The sequence below is a fragment of the Anser anser genome (genome assembly GCF_964211835.1).
Source record: "Anser anser genome assembly, chromosome: 1".
NCBI classification, from domain to species: domain Eukaryota; kingdom Metazoa; phylum Chordata; class Aves; order Anseriformes; family Anatidae; genus Anser; species Anser anser.
In genome coordinates this window covers 66,511,719-66,526,557 of record NC_139720.1, presented here as the reverse complement: position 1 = coordinate 66,526,557, position 14,839 = coordinate 66,511,719, and the positions used below count along the sequence as shown (strand labels likewise).

Here is a 14,839-nt window from a genome sequence, read left to right as displayed (position 1 = left end):
ACCCAAGCTGTTCATGCTATCACTGCATAGAGAGTGGTGGCTGGCAGCAGACCTTGGTAGCAGGCGGGGATTCTCCATCAGCAGTGATTGATTTCAGCTCAATTTTCTCCTCCTTTGTCTCCTCCTCCACAGCTGTTTTTTCTATCTCCTGTTTCTTTTCAGGACTAGCAGTCCTAACAATTTGACAAGATAAAAAGCAAACAGTTACAAAGGTGAAAAGCTGTTTCCCTTTCAAGAACTTCATGTAGTACAGCACACACCATGAAAACGATCAGCTGGCTGGCACCTCCATTCTGAGTCCAGCTTATATATCAGTGGCTCCACCTTGTCCTCATCTGCAGGCAAAGGCAGAGACTGCTCTAATTTCATTTATTTTATAGCTTTCTGGATGGCGTGTGTGTATGTGTGTGTGTGTACGTGCGTGCATGCATCTGTGGAAGTAAGTGCCTGTGTGTTTGTGTATATGCATACTTAGGTCTATGACCAGGTATCTCCTCTTCTTTCATCCAGCAACAATGGAATGAAACATTTTCAAGCCCTCTCTTGTGGACTTCCACTAGGTTGCCTACAAAGTTTTGCCCCTCACTGCATTTCCACAGGGAAGGAAACCCTCCTGACTGGTGTGCAGGACAGAGCAGAAAGATCTGCGCAAGAGAACCCCTCCAAGCAGCCTGGAAGAAAGTGAGGAGAAATAACCAGTAAGGAGAAGCTTCCCCACTGTGGCAAGCAGAGAATGAGAGAGAAGGTCTACACCCAGCTCATGTCGCCTAAGAGTCTGCAGAAACACTAAAAGAACTGGCCAGAGTCCTTTGCTAGCTTGTGACATCAAAAGAGAAGGAAGCCTCTGAATCCTGTGTCATGGGAATCTGAAAATATGCCTCGTGGTTCTGAGCAATCAAAAGGCAAGAGGAAGATTCAAATGGGGTTGTCACACTGAAACCACTTCACACTCATTATCTACTGATGCCCTGAAATCTCATCAGTCACCTAGCCTTCATTTCCTCTGCTCACATCTTTGCAACTGTGGAGATTCCCAACTCCTAACAACATCTTGTCTTTTAGTTTGACTTCTTTTACTTAAAAAAAATTACATAATTCTATACATAGTTTTATTAATCATATATATGTAATCTATATACATTCAGAGAAAAGTTATACATATTACATATATGTACATACTTGCACATATATATGTGCATAATGTGTGTATATATATGCATGTACAAATGTATGCATATGAACGTAGATAGATGTATGCATATGGATTTACCTAGCTAACTTTTTCCTTTCTTTTTCCTCTTCCTCCTCTTTTTGTGCAGATGTTAAACTCTCGGCATCAGCAAGGTTGTCCACAGCAATAGCCAAAAATACATTCAGCAGGATATCTGTGTGCTACTTAAAGAAAACAGGCTTTGAAAACTGCAGAACAACATTATACCAAAGGTGTCTTAATTGATTTTTTTTAGCAACTTGTCATCAGATCTCTTCGCTTTTCCAAACTTTCAGTTCACACAAATGTTCAGAGCACACATATTGAGCATGCACAAACCTACACCTTCCAACCAAATGTCTAACACACTATGTGGGGTTTCCAAATTTTACAACAGAATGACTGATAGAAAAGATCCAAGTCCAGACTTAAGCACTTACATTTCAGTTTTTGGTTTCCCCAAAGAGCCCTGTTTTGTGCAACAAATCCCTCTGAGGATAAGGGGAGCTCTAGATTCTTTCCATCTTTGAAGGCTCAGGTAATTTTTTATTAAAGCACTCATACTAAAGAGCCTCATGCCATTAGGCACCTGGGTTTTCCAATTCTGGACTACATATTTGAGTTGAACAACCTCATGATAACCTTTCCCACAGTCATCGGTAGGTTTTAAGGACAGTAAGGATAGCATTTCTGAGGGGACCAAAAGAAATTCATTTGAGTTGAGTATTAAAGCGTTGAGCTGGCAAATCTGCCATCTCCTAGCACAGAGCCCATGTATGGGAGCCACATTATAAACCAGCCAAGCACATGCAGCTGAAGGGTAAGGAATCAACTGCTTTCTTGTCATGCCAGTCATCGTTCAGATCTCATGTTACAAATCTAAACACCAGATTCTTTTATAAATTTCTTGATAGTGGGTCTTATTACACCATGATAACTTCTAAGTAACCTCCAGTTTAAGGCTTAGCTTGGAAATATAGCCACTGCCCTCACTGAGATCCAAGGTCTAATGGCTAAAAAGTCAGCCAGCATGTGAAGCTGGCTCACATTTTCCCCTGTAGTTCATAAGGAGATCCAAATTGTAGCTTTTTTAAGCTGTCAGGCAGACTGCCTCCCTTGACCTTCAGATAAGTGGAATTGCACCATCTCACTTTGAAGAGAGGGCATGCAGGTCAACTAAAATGTCACATAACAGGGTTTGAGAGATCTAAATTATGAGGAGAGGCCAGAAGAGCTGGGCTGAGACTACGAGGTAGCTTTATAGAAGAATCGGTATAAAAAGAGATGTCACCACTGACACAGGAGGGCTATCTGTTAGGGAAGCAGAAACTAAACATGAACAAATTTGGAGCAAACAGATATGGAACAGAACCATAGCACTATGTTATATGCAAATTCCTATGAAAAGACACTCACAGCCTAATCATGCAATGTGCTTTGTACGTCTGGGTTAGGTACAGTGCCCTCACTTCACCTTGAAGCCAGAGAGAACTGAAGTTACTTAATATTATTTCAGGCTGGTAGATAACAGAGTACACGATTTTCTGTTTGAAGAACACACAGATTGCGGTAAGTGAAATTGAACATGGTTCTTGTTCGTTTATACATGAGTTAATATATGATCTCACATAAATCTATTATGTCAAACATATGTTACTCCTATTACAGCATTTGTATATAGCATATTGTAGATTATACATATTTTTATTCCACATAAGGTTTGGATGAAAGCACATGGAATATGTTACTGAAATGGCAATTGAAGCAAAAATACATAGTAAGTACTGCAGGTAGACAGAGAGATCAGTTTATGAGGAAGGCAGGAAAGGAAGACCTATGAGTGAATTAAGGGGAATAAAAAATAAAAACACTAAACGCGTAAAGATACTAAATAAAAGCTAGCATACAGAACTGGCATGTAGTTGGCTCTTGCAACTGTTTATATGCCTGAAGACTTAGCACTAGCTAAAATTAAACAAACTTGTTTAACGTTTGGTAGTGCAAAGCCAAAATCCAGAGCTAGGGAAAAGGTAAAGATGTAAGGCATGAAATTCATTATTTTCTAATACAACAAAGTAGTAAAGGGTGACTTTAAATTCAGCCCCACTTGGAGAAAAGAGTAGCATCAAAGGATACAGTTTCCACAGATGAAGAGGATGATGAAGTAAATACAGACCAACATTCCTGGAAAAGAGGGGCCGCCATAAGCCATGATCCCATCATACATCACCGAATTCCAGTCCTCCCCAGTCAGGATCTAAATGACACATTCCCACCAATAAGGGACACAGTGTTAGACCACACAGAGAATTTGAAAACCCCATTAACACAAAGATATCTACTATCCTAGAGATCACCCCCTCCCCCAAGATGTTTGGAGACTCTGGCTGTATCCATTCAACAAATTAAAAACAAAAAGAGAGAATGTAGAAAGGGCGCCCAAAGTGTTAAAAAAAAAAAAAAAAGAGATGCTCCCTTGAAGACTGATGGTTGAAGCCAAATGGCTCTCCAAGACATCTTTGTTTAAGTCTCCCCACCTCTCCCAGGCACTTCCCTCCCACATGTCTGTTGTTTTGGACAAGCTGTGCAACCTACAGCTTTGAGGACAGCACTCAGCACAGCCTGACACTTCCTTTCACCTTGCACGTGAAATCATGATCCTGATGCTGTCGGCTGATCACTCTCAAAACTACAGTCAGCTTAAAAGCTGTTTAATTTCTTCTCTGGTGCAGTGAGCAGATATTTGTTCCCCAGAACCGTGGGAGATGAAGGGTTGGGCTTTGGCATGCCGGAAATGCGCTGGGACATGACAGTGGCCATTCTCTTGTATGACCCTGATAAGCCCTGGTGGCCTTGCTACACATGGGCCTTAGCTTATTTCCCCACTTTGGGAGGGAATATCCCCATGTTGGCAACATAGAGTGGTGCCATGCTCCCAGAGCTACTAGCATGGTGTAGTCTCTGGGACTGCCAGGTGGCAGAGGAATGGTGCAGGACCTGGTCTGTGTCTCTCCATGTAAGCACAATGTCTTGGTCCCATCTGCACTGCTTATGCTCTTACCTGAAACACAGTGAGGAGGGACTGGGGGAAGTTGTCAAATGTACTCCTCCTGGTCTGCATTTCGTCAAAGTTAAACTTGCCCCCAAAGAGCTGCATCCCCAGGAGTGAGAAGATGATAATGAAGAGGAAGAGGAGCAGCAACAGGGAAGCAATGGAGCGAACTGAATTCAGGAGTGAAGCCACAAGGTTGCTCAGGGAGTTCCAATATCTGGTCGAGAAAATAGAGGCAGTTAAAATTTCTTCACTCTAAGACAGGTGCTCATGGCCTGCACAGGATATTGGTTCAGGCTGCCTTCTGTGTATAAGCAGGCATTTCCAAACACCCTGTTAAGCAGTGAATCATTGATGTTCTTCCCTAAGATAATGAGACCTACCACAGCTAATGAGTAATTTTACTACCACACATGTACATGCACAATTCCCTCCACCCCCACCCCATACGCACACCCAGAAGATTATTGCAGCACTCTCCATCTAAGTCTCTGCAAATCTTATATCAATATACAGTGATTAGTTCTTGCTGCTTCAGTGAGTTACATTCTAACCAACCTCATTACAACACTCACAGATGTTATGGCATGCCAGAATACCTCACTCCAGAGAATGGCCTGTAATAACTAGCAGGAGCAGATGGGGAAACAGTTTGGATGCAAATACAAACTTGTCCAAAATCTGGTGTGAGTATGCACTTGGGCTCACTCACAAATAGAGGTTGCAACACTTTGTGGGACTGAGAAGAATGAGGAAGATACTAAAGGTCCTTCACATCCTGCAATGCTTGTTTTATATGGACCCTTAAAGGGAGACTCCACATGCCTAAGGACATTAGTTTCTTTTGCTGTTGGAAGAGTACACTGTCACTGCTTTTTTGGGTACCAAACACATTATACTTTCTCAGGCAGGCTGCAGAACATTTTGTAAGGGCTTAGAGCCAGATTCGAAGACAGCTGGACAAGACATTTCCAGGATCCCCAGGACACTAAGGTACCAGCTGATCACAATGACCAAAACCAGGAGATGTTTCTTCTGTTCTCTGGGACTAGCATTGATTTATTGTGTATGACTAAGGTGAAGCCCACTCAGACCAGCTCCTGAGAAAAGGAAAAATGATCTTTGACCTAACACAAATGACATACAATTGACACTTCTGTCTTTGGAACAGCTTCCATTAAAGAGAGAGTATGGCTAAGACATGCTCTCCCACAGTTTATTCAGGCTTGTGCCCAAATCAGGCTGATGTACGCTACAGGGAAATGATCTTCTTGCCCTTGTGGTCCCACTTAAGGGTTCAAAGAGACACCAGTAGCATGCTCTACTTCAACATGTCCGTTTGCTTTCTTTGCCAGCCAGCACAGAAGCCATGTGTTGGAAAAATGCCGGATTTTTTCTGAAGAATCTACCATATCACCCATGGAGCAACTTCCACTTCAGTCTTGCATCTGCTTGACCACTCTCACCCTGCTGCTTACTATGTCATGAACACTTTTACTGTATGCAGTTTTGAGTCTGACAGAGCTTTCAGACTAGGTTTAAGATTAGCAGTCATCTCCCAGTCACCTGATTTTGAATGCACATTACTAGCAAGCTTTGGTGGCTTGCACGAGGTTAACAAGCCAGTAATGTTTCCTTGTGATCCCTAAGTTTTCCTTCCAGCACCATCTCTTGTGGCCTACCACCATGATATGAGATCCCACCATGGTCAATATCCTCTACTTCCTTCTCCCAAAGCCCATAACAATGAACCTTTCTGTCCTTAAAAGACTCTGAATTTTTAGACGTATTTTCCTTAGAAAAATAAGCTCTACTTAAGAAGGATGGCAGACATATCTAACACTCCCACTCCCTGGAGGAAGCCTGATAGTTCTTACATACAGATCTGTCTTTTCTGACGGCAGTTTAGTCAGTAGAGACAAGGTCTCTTAAAATCCCCCTTAAATTAGTGTTTTTACAATGTTAGTGTAAGGTTTTCCTTGTCCCCTTGCAGAAATGTTTGAGTGGCCCAAATACTTTCTAAAGGCTAGCAATCTGATGTACAGAGGGGACACTGCCATGTCCTCTGAATTTCAGCAACTAGTTCACCTCCTAGAGCTGAACATCGGAGAGAACCGTGATGACTCCCTCCAGCCCAGATTCTCTTCTGAAGCACTTCAGAGAAAACAAGAGTGCTTTAAAGTTCAACTGCAATTAAAGAGATAAGCAATATAAAACTACAGAGCAAAGGTAAGGGCATGGAAGCTGTGGGCTCAGTGCCACCAAAGGCCTGTATTAAATGTGCAATGTAACAGCTCACTGTGTCTGTGTTTATGCTTACAGCTTCACACTTGGGGAGGAAGGGAAAATGATACAGAAAAAGGGAAAAACAATTTCTGATGAAACTAGACTGAATTTAGCATCCTTAAACCAGAAAGGGATGGGGCCCAGAACATCTTCAAGCCCTCCAATGTCAGCCAGGACACACATTTTTCTAGATCTTTCTAGCAGTGTCCTTAAGAGGCAGTAAAGCTGTTACACATCTGAATAGTCTCAATGACTCAGTTAAAGCTTAAATGCCTTGCTATCTCAGAGCACAACTGCATAGACTTTTATCAGCTTTGCATTTCTTACAAATGGCTCAATACCTGAGATTCAGTTTCTTATGTAACTTACAAACTTTAAAGCAATTAACTGAGATGACCTGGTGATAAGATTAGTGCTGTTTTATCTGTGCTCTGAGTGCTACCTAGAAATACAGCACCATTAGAAAAGTAAACAAACCAATAAGGGGAAGAAAAAAAAAGAGAGAGAGGAAAAGGAAAAAGGAGAAGATAAGGAAGGCTTGACTTGACTAGGATGTGGAAATAACGATGGTCTTATCTCAGCATTCTTGAAGCCTGAACTGAGGTTACCATCTGCAACATTAGGTGGTTGCAGAGCTAACTTGAACACTCCCTCAAAGTGAGATCTGGGGTTACTTAACGAAACACAAGGCTCTTAGGTCAGGAATAGTAAAAGTCCAGACAAAGAAAAAGTCTCTGGCCATTCTGTTGTCTTTGGTTAATATACTACAAAGAAAACAAACAAACAAACAAAAAACAGTTAAAATAAATCTCATGGCACTGCAGGGTGGAACTGGAGAATTTGGACCAGGCAGCATACAATGGGAGGTTAAAAAAAAAAAAGAAAGCACTGATGCTTCCCCAGACCTATAGGGAAATGAATGTGTTTCCTAGCATCTCCCAAGATGCCAGTGAATGAGGCACTGCAAAACCCCAGTGAGTAGGACATGATTATGATCCCTGTTTCAAAATGGAGAAATAAGATGCAGAAATGTTAAATGGATTGTTCAACATCTCACATAGAAATCAATTGCAGAACTGGATTAGACCTTAATGCTGTCTTTAATTCTCTTCCTTTTCCTCTTCATTGCTTTCCACTGTGGCTTTATGATACTGGCAATCACAGATGCAGAGCTTAAAACAGTAGCAACAGCTGGCAGCCTCATTGTGGGAAAGCTTCCCACACTGTTCATCCAATATAAAACCATTTTGAAAGCAGGTACATAAAAAGGTGCCCCGTCTCTCCTCCCTAGAGTTAACAGTGACATATCTAGTGACAGGATTTAGTTTTAAAATAACAATTTTCAGTACACTGTTGCAAACAAGTTGATTTATCTTCAAAGTATAAAGGACTAAATACAAGGATTTATAAAGCAGTAAAGTACTATGTATAAAGAGAAAATCATTTGTGTTCTCTCAGTAAAGGAAAATTTTCCACACAGCACTGTAAAAATTAGGGAGAATAAAACATAGATTATATTGACTGCTTCTCTAATGTACAAGACAATGATTCAAAGAGTATTTATAATCTTGGAAGAAATGTTTGCTCTTGAAATTCTAAATGTGGTTTCTAAAATTATGTTTTGTTCATCTGATGGTGTCTTTGTTTCTTTTATATTAGGGAGTTGTATTTGGACTTTTCCTAGAAGTGTATCATCTGAAAGCACCCAGAATTTGTTTGCGCTTGGTGTTTACCATGGAAAATCCGCACAAATATATAAAGATTAGGCTACCTACTGACATACTCTCACCAATTTCCCTGCTTTGTGCCTTTTTAACACAGCTGCTGATCACTAATTCCATCTCCGCTGTATGTCCACGTCACTGCTCCTGAATACACACCTGACATAAAACATTGCACTATCATCCCTCCTATTCTTCCCACCTTTCCAGGACTGTATCTTTCTGTATTATCGTTTCACTCAGGTGGCATTTTCCACTAGTATTGATGATGTCAGTGTCACTAAATTGCCATTGTGTTTAAAGCTAAGTGAATAATGGAAAAGATTATAATTTACTGGAGAACATCAAAAGTGTAAGTTTTACTTTAATGTCAGAATATTCTCTCCTGCAGTCAGACATGAGTGGGCCTGAAGTACTGCTTTGGAGGCTTCTGCTAAGGCCTTCCACATGAGCATGAACTTCACCCACGGAGGCAAAAAATCATGGAGAAAATTATGAATAATTAAAAAACAGATAAATCTGAGACTACTGCAACCTACTTGCCAATATTTTAGGAACAGGAAAGAAGGCAAAATACGATTAATACATTATTCATTGCAAGTTATTCCTCAGCTCTGACTGTGCTTTACACATAGGCCCCTGTACAAATTAGAAGACATATTCCAGGTAACATTTTATTCCATGCAAAACTGGATTTCAGATCTGCTACAGAATGAAGGTAAGTATAACTACTCCTATTGCTGGCTGTTTCCTACATTACATCTCTGCCAGAAGCTTTAGGAATATTTGAGTATTTGAATAGATCAAGCTTCCTGAAGTATTAATGATATTCTCTCACCATTTGCCTTTCTACTAGCTAATTCTTCTAGCACGATTATATATTTTGTGTAGGAGTGGAGAAATGTCTTGAAAAAACAATGACCTCTCCAGGATGCTATGTTGAAGCTTATGCTTTTATAGTTATTGGTATGTTGCCCTGGGTGTATCTGATTACCCAATGCCTGAAACAGCTACTAGTTCCCTCAGAAACCAGGCCTGGGACTCGGTGACGATAGCTTTCAGACCCAAAGATCCAGGAAAAACAGTCCCTGGACCAGAGTTCTCCACTATTTCTGAAAGGGCAAAGATGCGTCTTTTGCTGGAAACTCTCGTTAGCTGGAACATTTTTCCTCACCTATTACTACATGTCTAAATAGGCCGCTTTTTTTCTTTTCTTTTTTTTTCTTTTTTTCCCCTCTTTTAGTAGTTACAAGCTTGCTTTTGCCACTCCCTCTGAGATTGCAAACTGATTTTCTGTCTCTGCCATCTGACCCTGAAAACAATCCACCCTGCCAGAGAATCAAGGCTCAGAGAAGCTTTAAAGGCAAATGTATGATGCAAAAGTCCAAGTCTGTAGTTTTTTCTGCCTCACAGCTCTGCCATCTTGACTGTCTTCCAGTTCTGGTCTTGTTTTTTCTCATGCTCTATCTCATATTTGTCAGAAATTTCCTTTGAGGGAGTTTATAGCAATTCTAGGGACATTTTTGTAGCTGAGCCTGCAGAAAACTCACTCTTTCACCACCTCGGTTAAGCTTTTCATAAGGTGCTGACTGGTGCCCACATGGGAAAAGGCAGGCCCTGGGCTGCTCTGAGTGACCACACGATCAGATTTGTTCCAAGAGCTCCAATCTGGGTAAGTCAGGAGCTGACCTGTCTTATGACCTCCCTTCAAGCTGAAAAACTCCTGCCATACCAAGCTGGTGTTTTGGAGGTATGTGCATGAAGGAAGAAAGGACTATTAAATAGGTACCACTGTGCCTTTATGCAGAGGGAGAGGAGGAAGGAAAAGGAAAAACAAGGGAGTCTGGAGTGTGGAAAAGTCTGTCTTTGTAGAGCTGCTGCTTCATGCTGGACTTCTCTGAAGGAAAAGGGCTGGCAACATCTTTTGCCCATTGCTGCTGGTGTTGACACTGTCTCCCACTTAGGCCACTGTTGAGTCTGCTGGAGCTCGCATGGGCTCCTCAGTGTCACCATAAAGCAACAGAAAAGGTCACAAGGCTATCTGCTGGTTTGCTTTCACTTTGTCTTTTGCACAGAACTTAAGAGCACAAACTCAGCTCATGTTATTGTTCCAGATTCCAGTTAATCTGCATGGTATCAAGTGTCTCCAGAACCCTATACCAGACTTCTCCCCAGTCCTTACCACTCATATCATGGACACCAGGTCTGTTCAGCCTTCCCCATCCTGCCCTGGTCTTCAGATGACAACCAGCAACCTAGCACTCTCACTACCCAATTAATGTTAAAAAAAAAAGTAAAGAAAAAAGAAAAAGAAAAGGCTACCATGTGAGTGACTTGAAACTATATATGATGTGCAGCCCTCTTACATTCCAAAACAAGCACAGAAGTACCTTGTGATTTTAAATATTCTTAATAGCCGAACACATCTCAACACTGAAATGCCCAGTGGTGACATGATCTTTGTCTCAACCAGAATCGTTTCCAGGATTCCTCCACACACGATGAAACAGTCAAAGCGGTTGAAGAGGGACACAAAATAGGCCTGTAGACCAAGGCTGTACATCTTCAGCAGCATCTCTGCCGTGAAAAGAGCTAGCAGCACCTTATTGGCAGTGTCTCATGAAAAACAAACAGAAACAGAACGAAGAAACTTAGTTAAAGGATCATCACAGATAACTATTGACCCTTGCCTGTAAGAACTCCCTTCTGGGATCAGCCTGAAAGAGCAACCTTATCTAAGCTTGGGTCAAAGGATGGACTTCAAAAGTGTGGGCAGCTCATTCACAGAAATGTTTTACAAGGATGGTTACAGCAATTCTTATGTATTGCACATACAGCTGTGATGTGTTACACAACCTCCATGGCAGGGATATGCCTTCCCTAGCTCAACCTCCCATCATAGTTGTCATCTGCAGATGGGAGCGGGAATAGAAGAGCTGCTGTGCTACCTGCTGTTGCTTAATTAAGCCTTTCAGCTGCTCTCACCTCCAGTGAGGATTCAACTGCTCTGCAGACTGAAGAACTTTACAAATCTCTCTTCCTTCCACATCTCCCTGGTAGCTAGAATTTATCATAAACACCATTTCAGGGAAGACCTTGGAGAACTTGTGGCTCCCACTAGCCATCCATAAATTGGAAATCCAATAGCTGCAGATATATATTCAGCATAAACTCCTGATTTCATCTACACCCAGCAGAAAACTGCTTTGGCTAGAAACCAGAAATTTATGTTTTCCCTGAAACCTCTCCTAATGTGGGCAGATATTTTCTTGTATTGGTTAAGGTCCTCCTCAGAAAAAGGACTATCTGCAGCCGTGTATGCTCCTTTTACACTGTGTGGCCCAACACACCAGCTCCTCCCTCAGCCCCCTTTCTTGACACTGACCATAATAAACAGCACCATCAGACTCTCCTCACCTTGAACCTCAGTGAGCCAGTCAGGCTGGTTGTAGTGTTCAGAGGCAATAGTAAGGGTGTTAAGAAACACGAGGAAGATCACCAACCAGTAGAAAACATTGGACTTGACAGCGGCACGGCACTTTCTTCTGCAGAATCGATTCCACCGGCGCCAGTAGCGACTTGAAAAATTAGAAAAGAAAGAGTGCTTTTCAGATAGGGAACCCTAGGCTACTGCAAAGCTCTGTCAAGGGAGACTCTAGTCTTGATTCATTGTCCAAACCTGGTAGAGAATAACTTTGGATTTCACCCTGAGAAATGTTTTATCCTTATCATCTGAGTCAACAGTAGTGATCATGCTTTCTTTAGGAATAAAGTTAGTCCTAAGCCAATTTGCAACATTTAATGGTGAAGAAACCTCTTCAAGCAATGTCTTAATCTGATTAAGATATCCATCACGGCTATCCTGAGGTCTTTTAGCCCAGTTCCCACTGAAATCTTTATTCTTCCTGTACTTAACGCTTGTGGCCTGAACTCAGAATAGTCGATTAAAAGATGTCCACTATATACCATGGACCTCTGGATCAAGCCCTTGGAGAGGTGGGAACAAATAAGTTCTGTGGAAGGTTTCCAACACTCTGCAAGGTTCAGGACCTAGCCTAATCCCAGAGCTAACTCTGATCAGAAAAACTTAGGGGACCTCAACATCTCACCTTCATGCCTGGAACTAAGGATACCATTTGTTAATCAACAAACCTTTTAAAGTTTGCCTGCCATGAACACGTCCTCTTATGTCACTGATTTCTGAGGGTAATTACTAACCACAGAAGATATTTAAAGCTAATTACACACCTCCTACTCTTCAGAATTTAACTTGCATAGCAACCAGTTTCCAGGCAACATTTGCCACTGTATAATAAATCTAATAGTTTTTATATAGACGGTATATACATAGGTGTGTGTGCTCTATAGAGATTCACACATACACAACATTACAGGACAAAGGAGGAGAGAACTTTTCTTGGCTAGTCTTCTCTTACATATCATTTCCAGAGATAAGCTGTGGCCGTGCTTCATGTCAGGGTTCAGCATCTAGATAAACTAAAGCCAGGCAACGTGAATGTTCCACACTGGCCAAGAACTTTGCAACATTTTAACAGATAATCAAATCCAAGCCGTTTTAGCTATGTAATTTGTAAGGGCATCTAGTCTATGTAGCTCAATCATTTAATCAAGGTTGTGTGTTTTGCAGTGAATTGGAGACAAGAAACGATCTTCCAGCTTTCAAAAGTCACAACACATATGCATATACATTAGCCTTAAATCGTCAGCAATCCCCCACACTTGTGTGTACTTGTGCATTAGTGTGCATGCACATCACCACGTGGTGATCGAAGTGTTTTCTTGTGCTTACACTTAATACTTTAAAACCATGGATTGTACAAATGTGATCATGTATGTAATGCTCTGCACAGGGATGCAGATAGGCAATATGTACACATATGTGGATTCCTGAATTGACCTTACTGTTTATTATTTAATTAAAGTGAAGGACAGAGTTATTTTCTTGTCCCAGTTACTGAGAAAGTTTATTTACTTTTTTTTTTTTTTAATAAAATTGAGTCTGAATTCAGAGTGAGGAGGGCAGCTGCTCCTACCGAAGATGTAGAAGTGGACTGGACATCAACAATCAAGTTACATGTATTCAGTCAACTCTTCCAATGGACGCCCGCAAATGACCACCTGAGGACTACTTCACATTGTTAAGAACTTTAAGTCAACAGAGAAGGAAATATCACCATTACAAGATTGTGCCTCATGATAAAAGGGAACACTTCACAAATAACCTGAAGATGCAAACTTCATCAGTTGAAAGATTTACAATCAAGCAGAGTAGAGTACTGGAACAAAGTGTAGAAAACAGAACCTTGAGCTGACAGGGTTGATATTGATGAATGTAGTATAATTATATGGTTGAACTATTTTTTTTCCTTTGCTTTTATATTTCATGGTTCAAAATGTGCAGATAGCAATCAGATAGGTACTTCTGAGTGAAAATATTCTCAGTAGTCCCTGCGCCTTATTTCAGTATGATATTTAGAAAAAGCATGTTGATATTTCGTAGACGATTGACTAATATCTACCAAGTTTGACAGCATGTCCTAGAATCAAGATAGTGTCCAACAGATGCAGGAATAAACACTTCACAAGGTAAGGAGCAAAACCAGTGGAAAGGAAGAAAACAAAAATCAGTTTTACTTACCTAAACTTAGATTTGGAGATCCGATGCCTGAAAGATAAAAATTGCCATTAAAGTTTCTGAAGCTGTCCCATGCCTCCTAGACTTTTATGAGAATAGTGACAGAAAGAAGCAAAGTTAAGCTCAATTTTTATTTTAAATCCATGCTGTTTTCCTTTTGAATCCCCTGTGAGGCAATATAGGCACTGGGCAGGGCTAGGATTCTCTGATATCTAAATCTTGTTGTTTGGTGGGAGTCATGAAGAAGGAGTCATGCCACGATGGGATTCTACCACTTACAGATATTAGTGAAATAGCCTTTCTCTTGGGTAAAAATCTGGCCTAATGCTAGGGGTATTGTACATCTGCTACCAAGTTTATTTTTCAAGTATAACTCTCTTTTTTTCCTTTTCACCACCAGTTTTTTTTTTCTTATATTAAAATATGTATGACTTTATACAAACAGACTTGTTGCTTTCACACATCACCTGTCACTTCAGGATATATAAGCACATTATGAAACCATGGGGAAAATAATGCTTTCATTTTTTTTTTCCAGCAATTGAGGGAAAAACAGTATATGGTGGATATTTCATATTTACATACCAATGATCGTATTTATTGGTCCTTATTATCTGCGTAAAGTGTCTTGAAATTAAATAGGACTGAACAATCAGCAATTCTGTTGCTATCAATGAAATTTGGGATAACAAGCATTCCTGAAAACTGGGCCATGTTCCCACTAAACATGTATTTAAATATTTAATTCCATTCACTCAGGTTCATTCACCTAAATAATCTCATTAGCCTTACACAAGAAGTCACAGGCAAAACTAGGGACAGATCCCAATTCCCAAGCAAGTGTCTTGCTCTGCTTAACACTTGTCCTGTAAGTCCCTCAAATGTCTTGTGGTATGCACACATTGGTGCACAGA

General features: G+C 40.9%; 1 protein-coding gene across 50 annotated transcripts in view; it reads right to left on the bottom strand.

The window, feature by feature from the left end:
• Positions 1–14,839, bottom strand: part of CACNA1C (calcium voltage-gated channel subunit alpha1 C) — a 494,083-nt gene that overhangs the window by 98,510 nt on the left and 380,734 nt on the right. For all 50 annotated transcript variants that reach the window (XM_083821259.1, XM_083821285.1, XM_083821290.1 and 47 more), the window contains 7 exons: positions 13,929–13,955; positions 11,687–11,847; positions 10,660–10,885; positions 4,272–4,479; positions 3,347–3,467; positions 1,271–1,385; positions 53–173 (listed from right to left, as the gene is read on the bottom strand). In XM_083821259.1, the coding sequence (XP_083677385.1) occupies positions 53–173; positions 1,271–1,385; positions 3,347–3,467; positions 4,272–4,479; positions 10,660–10,885; positions 11,687–11,847; positions 13,929–13,955 (979 nt within the window). The remainder of the gene's footprint in view (positions 1–52; positions 174–1,270; positions 1,386–3,346; positions 3,468–4,271; positions 4,480–10,659; positions 10,886–11,686; positions 11,848–13,928; positions 13,956–14,839) is intronic.